Source organism: Geotrypetes seraphini, chromosome 18 (genome assembly GCF_902459505.1).
Source record: "Geotrypetes seraphini chromosome 18, aGeoSer1.1, whole genome shotgun sequence".
NCBI classification, from domain to species: Eukaryota; Metazoa; Chordata; class Amphibia; order Gymnophiona; family Dermophiidae; genus Geotrypetes; species Geotrypetes seraphini.
The window spans coordinates 32,504,575-32,519,370 of NC_047101.1; the positions used below are offsets into that span (position 1 = coordinate 32,504,575).

General features: G+C 40.3%; 1 protein-coding gene across 4 annotated transcripts in view; it reads right to left on the bottom strand.

Annotated features, from left to right (window-relative positions):
- Positions 1-14,796, bottom strand: part of TENM2 (teneurin transmembrane protein 2) — a 1,365,678-nt gene that overhangs the window by 131,294 nt on the left and 1,219,588 nt on the right. For all 4 annotated transcript variants that reach the window (XM_033927365.1, XM_033927364.1, XM_033927366.1 and 1 more), the window contains one exon: positions 5,394-5,604. In XM_033927365.1, coding sequence (XP_033783256.1) covers positions 5,394-5,604 — 211 coding nt within the window. The remainder of the gene's footprint in view (positions 1-5,393; positions 5,605-14,796) is intronic.

A 14,796-nucleotide genomic window follows, 5' to 3' on the forward strand; every position in this document is an offset into this window, starting at 1 on the left:
GTTTTTCAATACAAAGCCAGAGGAGACTTCAGAGTGATGAAATATACAAAGATTGTACAGTAAAGCTGTAGCTGCATAGTGAGCTATAGTCTGTATAGGCACTATCTGGATAGTGTCATGACAAAGATATTCTAGTGCAGGGATCTCAAAGTCCCTCCTTGAGGGCCACAATCCAGTCGGGTTTTCAGGATTTCCCTAATGAATATGCATTGAAAGCAGTGCATGCACACAGATCTCATTCATATTCATTGGGGAAGTCCTGAAAACCCGACTGGATTGCGGCCCTCAAGGAGGGACTTTGAGACCCCTGTTCTAGTGGCTCTATCTGGATCGTGCCATGTTGGACTGTAAAGATATTTAGTGGCTCTATCCAGATCATGCCTTTACAGCCTGTAAAGATATTCAGTGGTGCTATCCAGGTAGGGTCACTATATATTTTTCTTAGTGACTTTTATCAAGTTATCAGGTGCTGCTACCCAGATAAATTCTTTTGAATACTGTCCCCTCTAGAAATGAGGGGAGATAACCATACACCATATTCATTCTGCCCTGAAATGCCAACTACTATTAAAGCACTGTCGGACTTGAATTTATGCAGATTTTGGTGCCATTACCTATTCCTCAGTGACATAACTGACTGAGTTTTCTGTGCACATTGATCTTAATTAGCAACGATTATTTTTTTTCCACAGCTCAAGCCAGAAACATTAAAAACATGACACCTGTTTTCTAATTGTAAGGAATTCTCTGGAGGAAAATTTATGCAGTTTTTGTTGACAAGAAGGACATAGTTAGGCATACAAGTATGTTGACATCGTTGCATGACACCAGAATGGAGCAGTTTGCTTAGGGCTCATAACTAGTGTAAAGATTCTGTGTATGTGCACACCTTCTCACGTACAATCTCCTTAGGTTATTTGTCCTTACTAAATGCACATGTAAATAAAGTTCTCCCATATACCATTTCCTGTGTTGCTTTTTAATCACATTTCAACTATTTATATATTTTTAAAATTTCTATACTGTCTAATTCCTAGGCGGTTTACAATATATCCACAATATCCACTACAAAGAAGAATGCATGAGGAAAAATTTCCTTTAATATTTAAGTTCTTTTTTTCTTAACCTGACATGACCCAGACTAAGTTGGGCTTCAGACTGTGACCAGAGTGTGGAAAGAATGAACAGTCCTTTATGCCACAGAGAATTTCTTATGCAGAGAAAGCAGGTAAGCTCTAACAGTGTACAGCAGAGAATGAAGCACACAGCCTGCAGCCCTTGCTCTGATCCCAACTGTGGCAACCTCACAGAGTCAGTACAGCTGCACGTAGCACACAGATTTGCACAAACGGGAGAACGAGAAACCGATTCCAGCATATGGCAACTTCCGTTCCAACTCTTTCCCCTTTGAGTTAAACTTTTCAAGAAATACTGTGCTTTCAAAAACATGGAACAAAGACCACACTTTAGCAGGCAGGTAAGTTAAGAGAAAACCAAAACTCACTGGGCTAGTTGATTTGCATAGCCTCAGCAGTTTCCTGGATCTCAACCAAACATTCACCAACCTCCATAGCTTCAGGCAGTGAAGCAAACTCTGATGCTGAGTTGAGAGGAATTTCCTCTTCTTCTTGCATAACCCAGTCAGAAGGGTAAGCACTGGAAGGTGACTCCAACTGCTTTCCAGCTGGGCTCCTGCTTTGTCTGTACTCAGACCGGCTTTCTCTGCTCTGCTCACAGCTTCCTTCTCTGTCTCCAGCTTCCCCGTCTCTCCTAGCCTCTCGCTCATATAACCTTTAAGGAGTTCCAGGGCGGGAAAACAGACTCAGACACTTCATAATGCTGGGCAGGCTTGACTCCCCCTCCTAGCTTGACTTCAGAAAAAAACTCAAAACTCACTTATTCTACGAACAGAGCCCCTAACACCTCCTCTCACCTCTTCAACTCCCCTCAATCCACGTGAACCTCCACCTTCCCCTCCTACTGTACCCACCAAACCAATTAACTTCAATGACCGATTTTTTTTCCTGTAAATAAATTTTTACCTTCCTATTGTACACTCTTGCATAGTCCTGTCAACTTCAAAGATATGTACACTCCCCCCCCAAAAAAAAAGTTAATTCCAATGTTCTTTCATTGTCTGTAATCTTAATTAATTGCTGTGAACCGCCTAGAACTCTCTGGGTATGGCGGTATACAAAATAAAGTTATTATTATTATTATTATTCCCTTGCCTCTGACAGCTTTCTGCCTTAAAGGGACAGGACCTCAAACATGACATAGTGCAAATCCTGGCTATTCAAGGAAAAAACCCTGAACTAGACTTGGATTTGTCACAAATTACAGGGAAATACTTTTAAAGACCAACAGGAGGAGTTGTTTTTTTTTTTACTCAGAGAATAGTTAAGCTCTGGAACGTGTTGCCAGAGGTTTGATAAGAGCGGTTAACGTTGCTGGTTTTAAGAAAGATTTGGACAATTCCCTTGAGGAAAAGTCCATAGTCTGTTATTGAGACAGGCATGGGGGAAGCCACTACTTGCCTTGAATCAGTAGCAAGGAATGTTGCTACTATTTGAGTTTTGCCAGGTACTAGTGACCTGGATTGGGTACCATGAGGATTGTCTACTGGGCTAGATGGACCATTGGCCTGATGCAGTAAAGCTATTCGTATGGCATTGGGCTTTTAAAATCACTGCACAGAGAAGTGAAAGCCACCTAAGTAGATAAAGGTCTCCTGGAATGCACAGTTATCAGTTTCTGCTTATAGTAAAATATTTTATCTTCATTCTGCACAAAGAATATTTTGTCTTCATTCTGCTTTTCAGCTTCATAATGTTCATGAAGATGATTCTTTCTAGCATGCAGAGGCATTCTCTTGCAATGCTTCTATTTGACCTGATTTCACCAAGAGCCCAAACATCTGTTATGTACGTCAAAGTTCTGGACAAAAGTGTAAGACACCAGAGTACTTGCTAAATGTTCTGGCTGCATTCTACTTTAGTTAAGAACTGTGGTTAATATTGCCATCATATCTTTTCCTTGGCTGAAAGTGTGAGTGTGTGTTCATGAGTAAAGCTGGTAGAGACTGCCTTGTTCAAACCTTGATTAAACCAGCACAGCAATTATCTCATGATAAAAATTACAGCCAAGAATACATTGGTATTTGTAAGGTATTTATTTTTGGGTTTTTCTACTTTTTGTTCTCGTTTTGAACTGTTCGAGTGCAGTTAACTGGAGTCAGAGTTTTGTCAAGTTTCTTTTCCTTTTCAAAGACTGTGACCAGTTTATGAAAACTGAACTATTTGATTTATTAAATTCATGAACATTATCCATGCTGTGTGCAATACACATGACACAATTTTGAAAGCTTATTTGGCCGGTGGCCTGAATAAATCTTTATTTTTGAAGCCATTCTGACTTGGTGCCTGATTGTTGGATGAAGAAAGCTATACTGACCTGTATCTGCACTACTAGGTGGTTGCTTAGCTGTGGTGAAAGTCCTGAAAGGTCCCTCAAGCCACTGAGGGCACGCTGGGGTAAAGTTTGTCACTGTCCAAAACACCCTAACAAAACAAGTTAGGAGCCTAGGGGTGGCAAACTTCATTGAGTGTCCCTTAGTCTTTGTAATTTTAGACAGAGTGAAAAATCAATCCACTTGTACCCATTCTATTCCATTAAGGATTTTGTAGACTTCAATCATATCTCCCCTCAGCCATTTCTTTTCCAAGCTGAAGAGCCCTAACCTTTTTAGTCTTTCCTCAGACAAGAGGAGTTCCATCCCCTTTATCATCTTGGCCGCTCTTCTTTGAACCTTTTCAGAAGGACTCTGATATAAAGTGCAGTCATTTTGGATGAAGTTGTACAGGTCCTAGCCTCCCACTAAAGCAGAGATCTCAAAGTCCCTCCTTGAGGGCCGCATGCACATAGATCTCATGCATATTCATTGGGGAAATCCTGAAAACCCGACTGGATTGCGGCCCTCAAAGAGGGACTTTGACCCCCTGCACTAAAGTGTCTAGGAAATGATATCGCTTTAGTGAAGGGCCTATAGTATCATGCTTCATAAAAACAGAGAAAATGTATGCAGATAAAAACCATAGGGGCTCTTCAGTCTGCCTATCTATACCATTTACTGATCTCTAGTATCCCTTCCTCTCCCTTAGAGATCCTCTGTGCTTGCCCCATGATTCCTTCAATTCAGATATAACCCTCATCTCCTCCAGCTCCACTAGGAGGCCATTCCACTCAATGATCACTCTATCCATAAGGAAATATTTCCTTAGATTACTCTGAGTCTGTCCCCTTTCACGTTCATCCTATGCCCTCTTCATTCCAGAGCTTCCTTGCAATTGAAAAGACTCATTTCCTATGCATTTATGCCACATAGTTATTTAAATGTTTCTATCATAATCATATCTTCCCTCTCCTGTCTTTCTTTCACTTGGCAACATGGATGAAAGACCACAAACTAAAACTGAACCCAGACAAAACAAAATTCATACTTCTCGAAAAAAATAAAACCCCCATCCATAACAAACCTAGTAATAAACTCAATCACAAACCCCATTCAACCCACTCTAAAACTTCTAGGAATGACAATAGACAGATGCTGCACCATGCAACCACAAATCAACAAAACAATACAGAAATCATTCACAGTCATGAGAAACCTAAGGCATTCTTCGACAGAAAACAATTCCAGCTCATGGTCCAGTCCCTAGTCCTAGGTCTCCTTGACTACTGCAACATCTCTGAGACTAGTACTAGGTGTCACGGTGGCTACTTTGATGCTTGGCTGAGGCCCAGACAGGAACAGAGGGGGACTGTTCTCACCCTGGTACCACTGACCTTGGACACCCCTGGGTTGGTTCTGGAGGAAGGGGTAGTGGGGAGAGGGATGGGTTCTGGGGGTAGGGAAGAGATTTTCACCAAAGGGTGGGTTTTAATACAGGCTGGATTTGTGCACAGGATAGGATAGGACTGATGAGGAGCCTTTGAAGGGATCAAATACACAGGGTGGGGTTTGGAGGGGACTGAAAGTGTGTGTGTGGTATTGGACCTTCAGAGGGTCTGAGGAGTATGTGTCTCCATAACCTATTTATTTATGGGTGCCCCCTCCCCCATGCTACATGCAGTGGCAGATAGCGCGGTGCTCCTATGCTATCACGGCATGTAATGTGGTGCCTGTGTGTTAATTGCCTGCCCTGTGAGGTAAATGCAGGGTAGATCTTGGGACATACCTCTTGAATTTACTCAGCGCCTTCGTATTTACCGTGGGCTAGTGTTCACGTCTAAGGAGCAGTGACTGCGAAAATGTAGTGCACTTTAGTAAAAGGGCCCTTAAGAATGCTAAATGCACATTGAACGGAACCAGACACATAATGTTTGTACTGTACCTGCTATTAAATGGGTTTTCTCCTGGAATTATATGTGTGCTGTCTTTTCCCATCAAGAGTTTAATTCTGTCATAGAAGGATTTCACTGCTGGAGAGCCTGACTGGCTTTGCTGAATAATGTCAAGAGGATCACGAGACCCACGGCAAAGTAAGCTGGACTGGCAAGATGACTGAAGGCAGCAGTCAGGGTCCAGACAATCCACAAGTCCATCTGCAAGAAGCAAATCAATCAACAGTCTTCAGTTTTTGCACATTTCAGCTTTTGCTATGTCAGAAAAACATTATGAGGTGACTTTCAAACCATTTATGCATATACTATAAATTAGCTGTCTAAGAGGGTTGCTCAATGCACATTCTCTTAGCTGAATTAGGTAATATTTTGGGGCAGTGTCCCACAAACAGTTTTTTTGCTCCGGCAGACTAACAGAGCAAATGTTTCTCTGTGGCACACCCTCACCCTGTCCCGCTCTGCCTCCAGCCCCCCCCCCCCAAACCTTACCTCATTTTCTCTGAGCTTGGGGCAACATAACACATAATATACAAGTATAGTGCAATAGTGGGTTATTGTATTCCTTATTAGGGAATGAAATAGTCCCAGCAACCTAATAAAGTCACAGTATGATCTCAGGCAATCTTTCATCCTTAAGACATCCCTGGACAGAACTATTCTCAGAAATCTAGATGGGACCCTAAAAGTAGTGGGCCAATACTGAGGAGGACAATGGTTTAAGTTTTCAGAACTACTGTTTTTATTAGGGAATGAAATAGTCCCAGCAACCTAATAAAGTCACAGTATGATCTCAGGCAACCTTTCATCCTTAAGACATCCCTAGACAGAACTATTCTCAGAAATCTGGATGGAATCCTCTAAAAGTTGCCTGAGATCATACTGTGACTTTATTAGGTTGCTGGGACTATTTCATTCCCTAATAAAAACAGTGGTTCTGAAAACATAAACCATTGTCTTCCTCAGTATTGGCCCTCTACTTTTAGAGCAGGGATCTCAAAGTCCCTCCTTGAGGGCCGTAATCCAGTCGGGTTTTCAGGATTTCCTCAATGAATATGCATTGAAAGCAGTGCATGCACATGGATCTCATGCATATTCATTGGGGAAATCCTGAAAACCCGACTGGCTTCAGCCCTCAAGGAGGGACTTTGAGACCCCTGTTTTAGAGGGTCCCATCTAGATTTCTGAGAATAGTTCTGTCCAGGGATGTCTTAAGGATGAAAGGTTGCCTGAGATCATACTGTGACTTTATTAGGTTGCAGGAACTATTTCATTCCTTAATAAAAATAGTGGTTCTGAAAACATAAACTATTTTCCTCCTCAGTGGCTCTCTACTTTTAGAGCAGTGGTCTCAAACTCAACCCCTTTGCAGGGCCACATTTTGGCTTTGTAGGTACTTGGAGGGCCTCAGCAGAAAAATAATAATAATAATTTATTTTTATATACCGCCAAAGCCGTGATAGTTCGAGGCGGTTTACAACAAGAGGCGCTGGACAATCAGCGAAGTAGTTACAATACAATGTCGAAGAAGTTACAATGCAAAGTCATCGAAAATAAGGTATAGGTTGAGAGGAGAAATACACTAGATTCATAGGTTACAATCGGTTAAACAAATTCGTTTTTATTAATTTTCTAAAATTGAGGTAAGATGAGGAGTGGTTGATGATGTTAGCCAGCCAGTTGTTCCATTTACCTGCCTGGAAGGCAAGAGTTCTGTCCAGGAATCTTCTGTAGCGGCAGTCCTTTAATGATGGAAAGGAGAACAAATGAATTCTGCGTGTGGACCTAATGGAACTCTCCAGATTAAATTGAGAAACCAGATACATAGGGGCTAGGCCAAAAATTGATTTATAGCAAAGGCAAAAGAATTTAAACAAAACTCATGCTTCCAAGGGCAGCCAGTGAAGTTTTTGATAGTAGGGACTGATGTGTTCCCATTTTCTCAACCCAAAAATCAGTCGAACTGCTGAATTTTGGATGATTCAGAGTCGTTGTAGGGTTTTTTTGAAGGTACCCAAATAAATGATGTTGCAGTACTCAAGTGTGCTTAGAATGGAAGATTGAACCAATAAGCGGAATGATATTGCATCAAAATATTTTCTGATGGTTCTGAGTTCCCATAAGATCAAGAAGCATTTTCTAACCAAAAAGTCTGTGTGTACACTGAGGATAAGGTGTCGGTCCAGGGTCACTCCCAGAATCTTTATGGAATCTTCAATAGGGAAGGCCTTGACCGTTCACAAAAATTGTTGAGTCTTCAATTTTGTCATTTGGGCTTGCTAAGAAAAATTTGGTTTTGTCCGAGTTGAGTTTTAGTTTGAATTTGGTCATCCATAATCTGATCTGATTTAAAATAATTAATGTCTTATTAAAGAAATGACAATTTTGCATGAGGTAAAACTCTTCATAGTTTATAAATATTTCCTTTTGGCTAAGTCTTAATAATAATATTGTCATTTATAGCTAAAGAGACTGTTTTATTTTACTTTTGTGATTATGATAAACATACCGAGGGCCTCAAAATAGTACTTGGCGGGCTGCGAGTTTGAGACCACTGTTTTAGAGGGTCCCATCCAGATTTCTGAGAATACTGTATTCCTTAACCATTCTAGGTTGTCTAATGCTCAATAGGAGCATAATCAAAACACTAAAACTAACCTAATTGCTGGGGCATCCAAGTGCCGAATCAAAACCGTTTTTTAGATGTCTAGCGAGACGTTTCCTCCGCTGTGCATCAATAGTTCAAGGGGGGCATGTTATAGGCGTGCTTTGGGCATGCAAGACTTGGATATCTTGTGGGGATAACCAAACCTCTCCCAAGATATCCTGAATGGAAGCTAGACATCTTTTGGAAGAATCTAAGTGCCAAAAAGGTACCCAAACTGATCAGATGACCACTGGAGGGTTTAAGTAATGATCTGCCAAACTCATCCAGTAGTCACTGACCCCCTCCCACCCCCCAGACTATGAATAAAGCAGCACATATCTGCCTCTGGAACAGCAGCATTCGGTATGGGAAATCCCAGTACAGCATCACAAAAGTGTTTTAAATAGCCAGATGGGTACATTAATGAACCAAAGAGAGGAGGCGCCAGACCCATAAGGCACTCTAACCACAACATCTATGGTGTTAAGTATGAGCCCATCAAAACCCGCCAAAACTCTACTATACTGCCATAAGAGCTATTGAGGTGGTAGATAGGTGGGGCTTTGGGTGAGTTTTGGAGGGCTCACTATAAATTAAAAGGAATATATGGTGAGATGTATACCTGGCACCCTTTATGTGAAGTTCACAGCAGTGGCTCTAAGGTGACCTACTGCTCTGTTGGCATGTCCATGTGGCCAGTCCATCAGAATGGTGACCCCTCCCATATCTAAATGGTCGCCGTACATGAAAAAGGACACGGTACTACTCGAAAGGGTCCAGAGAAGAGCGATTAAAATGGTTAAGGGGCTGGAGGAGTTGACATACAGTGAGAGATTGGAGAAACTGGGCCTCTCCTCCCTTGAAAAGAGGAGACTGAGAGGAGACATGATTGAAACATTCAAAATACTGAAGGGAATAGACTTAGTAGATAAAGACAGATTGTTCACCCTCTCCAAGGTAGGGAGAACGAGAGGGCACTCTCTAAAGGGATAGATTCTGTACAAACGTAAGGAAGTTCTTCTTCACCCAGAGAGTGGTGGAGAGCTGGAACGCTCTTCCGGAGTCTGTTGTAGGGGAAAACACCCTTCAGGGTTTGAAGACTAAGCTGGACAAGTTCCTGCTAAACTGGGACGTATGCAAGTGAGGATGGATTCATTTAGAGCACTTTGACCTGGGGCTGCCGCGTGAGCGGACTGCTGGGCAGGATGAACCACTGGTTTGACCCAGCAGTGGCAATTCTTATGATCTTATGTTCTAACTTGGATGTTTTTGTGGTTGAAAATGGTATATAAAGTTAGACGTCCTGGCGGTCTAGACATTTTGGTGGCCAAGACATCCAAGTAGGCCAAAAAAAAATAAAATTAGATGACCCGTTCAAAAATGGACATTTCTGTGCTTCTGAATTCGGACATTTAGCAGGAAATGTCCAAGTCGGGCTTAGACATCTTTTTTTCAAAATTGGTCCTCCATGTCACTTATCTAAATCTGACCATTATAATTTGCCACTTGCTATAGAAATAAATATTCTGTTTTCTAATACACAGCCTGGTTTATTCCTTGTCATGTATTCTATTGCTCAGGATGTTTGAATTTGGATCTATGTGGGAAATATAGGTAAAATATCAATCCAGAATGCTACCATATCAGAAATACCGTATTCCCTGTGCACTGGTTTTCCATGGCCATCTAAGCAATGCCTGGGGCCACCAACACACTTACGCGCCTACCGAGTTATGCACTGTGTATAGAATCGGGGCCTAAGTGTTTGACATGCAAGTTAGCTTGTGCTAATTGTTAATGAAGTAGATGAACAATTTTTAAGCTCTGTAGGTTTCTTTTACTAAGGTGTAGGGTTACCCGACGTCCGGGAAAACCCAGACGTCCTCTTTTTAGAGGACTGTCCAGGTGTCTGGAGAGATTTCCAAAACTTGGCAGTTTATATGGGTTTTGGAAATCCCCGAGCTTGGGGCCACGTCTGGAAGGCCTCTGCACATGCACGGGTGTCGATGCAATGACATCACATGCACATGACATCATTGTGTCGATGTCAAATACTACACAGAATAGTTTGAATTCTGTTCTGTTTTCTCTCAGTAACCAGTGTAGTTCCATAAGCTGTAAAATGCACAGGTACTTTTCAGCCATTTTTTGTAGCACGTTCTCACGAAAACATTATGCCCGCGGTTGCAACCCCAAGCTCGGGAATGGAGACAGGAGGTTCTAAGGGGGTGGGGCTGTGGGCAGAACAGGGCAGGGCCAGGTATCCTCCCTACTAAGGAGCACTAAACATAGAAACATAAAAACATAGAATATGACGGCAGAAAAGGGCTGGCGGCCCAACAAGTCTGTCCAATCAAGATCCCTCCTACCCTTGAGAAACTATCCTCTATTTAACCTCTGTAGCGACCCCATCTGCTTGTCCCATTGTCTCTTGAAGTCTAGCGTGCTACTGGCCTCGACTACCTGACGTGGAAGACCATTCCATCTATCAATCACCCTCTCGGTAAAGAAGTATTTCCTGGTGTCCCTATGAAATCTTCCTCCCCTAAGTTTTAGCGGATGTCCTCTTGTCACCGCGGGACCCGTAAGAGTAAAGATTTCCTCCTCCTCCTCGATGCGGTCCATTATGTATTGGAAGGTTTCTATCATGTCCCCCCTTTCTCTGCGCTCCTCGAGCGAGTATAAGTGCAGTCTGCTCAGACAATCTTCATATGGAAGATTTTTGAGTCCTGAGACCATCTTTGTGGCCGTTCACTAATGGATCTAAGTGCAATGCAGCCCATTTATTTCCTATGGGCTTCTTAGCATTTAGCATGCGTTGAATCTGTTAGCACACTTTAGTGAAAGGGGTCCTATAATAATAGTTAAAACATATTAAAACCTGCGTTAATCATCTACCATCATTTAGTAAATAAAGGCCTGAGATGTATCCCATCTGGTGACACCATGTACACATTCAAGTTCAAGTTCAAGTTTATTATTTGATGAATCGCCTATATAAAACATTCTAAGCGATGAACAATTTTAAAAACAGCTTATGAGGTAACAAATAATCAATGTTAAAACAGTTTTAAAACAACATTTTTAGACAACAAATATTATTAAGACACAAGTAATAAGTCAGAATACTTATAAATTTCTTTGTACATGTGGCTTAGTGACAAACATGATATAAAAGGGAAAGGGGAAAAAGTTACAATTTCATCAGTCAGAAAAACATAAAAAAGAGGTAAAAACACGAGGAAGGGGGGAATAAGGGGAAAAAAGGAAAAAAAAAAAAGAAAAAATTTTTGTGAAAGTCTACATTGGCTTGATCGTTTAATTAATAAAAGCATCGTTAAATAAGAAAGTTTTTAAAAATTTTTTAAAAGAGATGAGATCCTTTTCTTTTCTGATAAAAAGTGGCAAAGCGTTCCAAGTTTGAGGAGCTATGACAGAAAACATTTCATTTCTCCTTGTACCCACGATTTTTAAAGAAGGAACCGATAGTAGGTCTTGAGATGACGATCGGAGGGAACAAGGTGTATAATATGGAGTGATCATTCTAGACATAAATTGTGGTTCGTTAAAGGATAGTACTTTGAAGACTAGAAATACTATTTTGAAAGTAATTCGGTGGCTAATAGGTAGCCAATGGGACTTGATCAATAACGGGGTAACGTGATCATATTTTTTTGCTTTATGAATGAATTTTATTGCAGTGTTTTGGATTATCTGAAGTCTCCTTTTTTCTTTTTGTGATACATTGATTAACAAGGAATTGCAATAATCTAGTTTAGAAATGATCATAGATAAGTATATTGATGGATTTAGGTTCTAGAAATGATGAGATGGATCGTATCAAACAGAGTTTATAGAAACAAGATTTATCAATATGACTAATGTGATTATGAAAAGATAAATTAGTGTCAATAATTACGCCTAAGATTTTTAGCATAGATACTGATTCAAGTGGGGTATTATCGAGTACAAATGAAGAAATTGGAGTAATGTCTTTTTTCCAGTGAAAAACATAGTTTGAGTTTTTTGTATATTTAATGATAGTTTATTAAGGCTAAGCCAATTTTTTATTGTGTCTAGTTTAGTATTAATTGCTGTAATTTCTTCATCATTTTCGGGGTCAAACGGGTGAAGAAGTTGAATGTCATCGGCATAAGAGAATGAAGTAAAGCCCAACGATTGACAAATAGTAAGTAGAGGAGAAAGGAAAATGTTAAATAAAAGAGGTGACAGAATGGAGCCCTGAGATATTCCAAAAGGTGATGAGTAAGAAATAGAGTGATCATCTTTAACTTTAACAGTGGAGGATCGGTTAGAAAGAAAAGAGACAAACCACTTTAGAACCTGCCCACTAATACCAAGAGATTCTAAACGGTTAAGTAAGAGGACGTGATCGATAGTATCGAAAGCCGCAGATAGATCTAAAGAAAAAAGGGCAACGGATTTATGATGATCTAGGTAATAATGTATGTTGGTTATGAGGCCTAACATTGAATATTCTGTATTGTGATGTTTGCAGAATCCCGTTTGATTGTCAAACTAAAATAATCACCAAGTTACAAGTGAGCCCAGTAGAATCTCAAATCTACCTCTGTGCATGTATTTCAAATTATTTCCTGCTTTTTACAGAACTATATTAGAAAGCTGCCTTTAGGTTCACTATGTACCTTTACAAAACTAGTTTAATTAAAGTAGCTTTTCATGTTGGTTGAGATAATGAGAAATGTAGATGAAATTAGAAAACTAGGCATAAGTGAACTTGGCTCTATCTGTGAAGGAAGCAGAGAGATTCATTCAGTGAGACAGAGCAGAAATTCAATTGCCACTTGGTATGTGGGAAGCAAAAAAAAAAAAAAAAAAGGCTGAACTCAATTCAGTTTTCCTACCTAATATCTGCAGACAATGGTGTAGGACTGAGGTTTATCCCACAGGGGTATTACTGGTTGATATCAGTGATGACATTCTTGACCAGTCATCCTTAAGAATGTAGAAGATGTAAATATCAACTGGTAGGTGTGACTTTGGAAGTTGCACTCCATACATTCCTACTTTGACCATAATGCTTTCAGACTATTGGTATAGTCTTTGTTCCTTTGTTCTCTTGACTATTGTAACATTATCTTAAGAGTAACATACGTAGATTGCGATTGATTCACAATAGGTTCACAGGTTAATCTTTATCGGAAACTGCACTGGCTCCCGATAGAAGCCAGGGTTGCTTTCAAGGTGTGGTTTGGTCTTACAGCAAATTATCTGAAGGATCACTTTGAACTGGCTATATCAAGGCAGTCTCGACGCCTTTTATTATATTTTACTTTCCCTTCTATAAAAAAATGCTTTGAAAGGTTATTCTCGTTTCAGGCAGCAATCAGATACAAGGAGCTTAGTTGGTTAATAATTACCTTTGTATCGTATAAATATTTGAGAAAACTCTTGAAAACTTATTTATTTGACACATTTTTGTAATATAAGATTAGGACTTAATCATTTGTTACTTTCTGTAATTCCTGAGATTGTCTCAGATTCTTAGCATGGAATTAAATAAGATTATGCAGTATATACAGATTGATCTACTCACTCAAAAAATATGATCACATAACAACTGCCTTCTTAGACTCTCACTGGCTACCCATACAAGCACGAATCCAATTCAAATTCTACTGCCTGATATTCAAAGCATTACACGGCTTGTCCCCCTCCTATTTAAATAACCGCTTAAACCAAATCTCCACCTCAAGACACAGAAGAACCTCGAACCCTTTCGCCTTCCCCCCACTCAAAGGCACACAACGCAAGAAAATGTTTGACAACCTTCTAGCAACACAAGCAGCAAAAATCAACCATTCCATCTCCAATCTTATGACAATATCAGACAACTTCAAAACATTCAGAAAAGAAATCAAAACCCTGCTTTTCAAAAAATTCATCCAAATATCTTAACCCCTCCTCTTTTACCTCCAGAAGATTCACCTACCTTCAGATAACCTTCCCCCAAATGACCCACCTTAACACCGTCCAATTAAACAAATACCATAAATAGATTGTAACCTACCCTCTCTAACTGCATTCCATATGTATTTTTCATACAGTTCTTCACTGTCAGTTTAATTTCCATCCTATAAATTCACATAGAATTTTTCTTTTTTCAACCATCTTTATTTTCTCTTCTTTATTCATTTCCAGGTACTTTAGTTAGATTGTGAGCCTTCGGGACAGTAAGGGAATTTTTTAAGTACCTTCTTACTTCTCATTTATAATCTTAATGTATACTTTCTTCAAACCGCTTAGAACCTAACGGATGTAGCGGTAGATAAGAAATAAATGACATTACATTACATATCTAAATGATAATGTCATGTCATGTAAAAAACGGTCAGCCTTGTCCACTTGGCTTTCCTTCTCAAGCCCTTAAGTGTCTCAGCATAAGGGGCAAATGCAGAGCTTGTCAGATGCTTGAATTTTAGACTGCATTCTAGCAAGACATTAGAGAATGACATGGGGACAAATTTTCCCCATCCCGACCTGCAGGTTTTGTTGCTGCCCCTGCTCCATTCCTGTAAGCTCAGCCTTAACCACACAAGCCTTGAACATTTATGATTTTAAAGTGTTGAGGCTTGTTCAAATGAGGACTAGAGCTTGCGGGAACGAGGCAGGGACAGGAAAAGAACTCGCTGGGATGGGATGGGAAAATGAGTTCTTGGGGACGAGGGAAAATATGTCCCCAGGTCATTCTCTACAAAGGATCACAT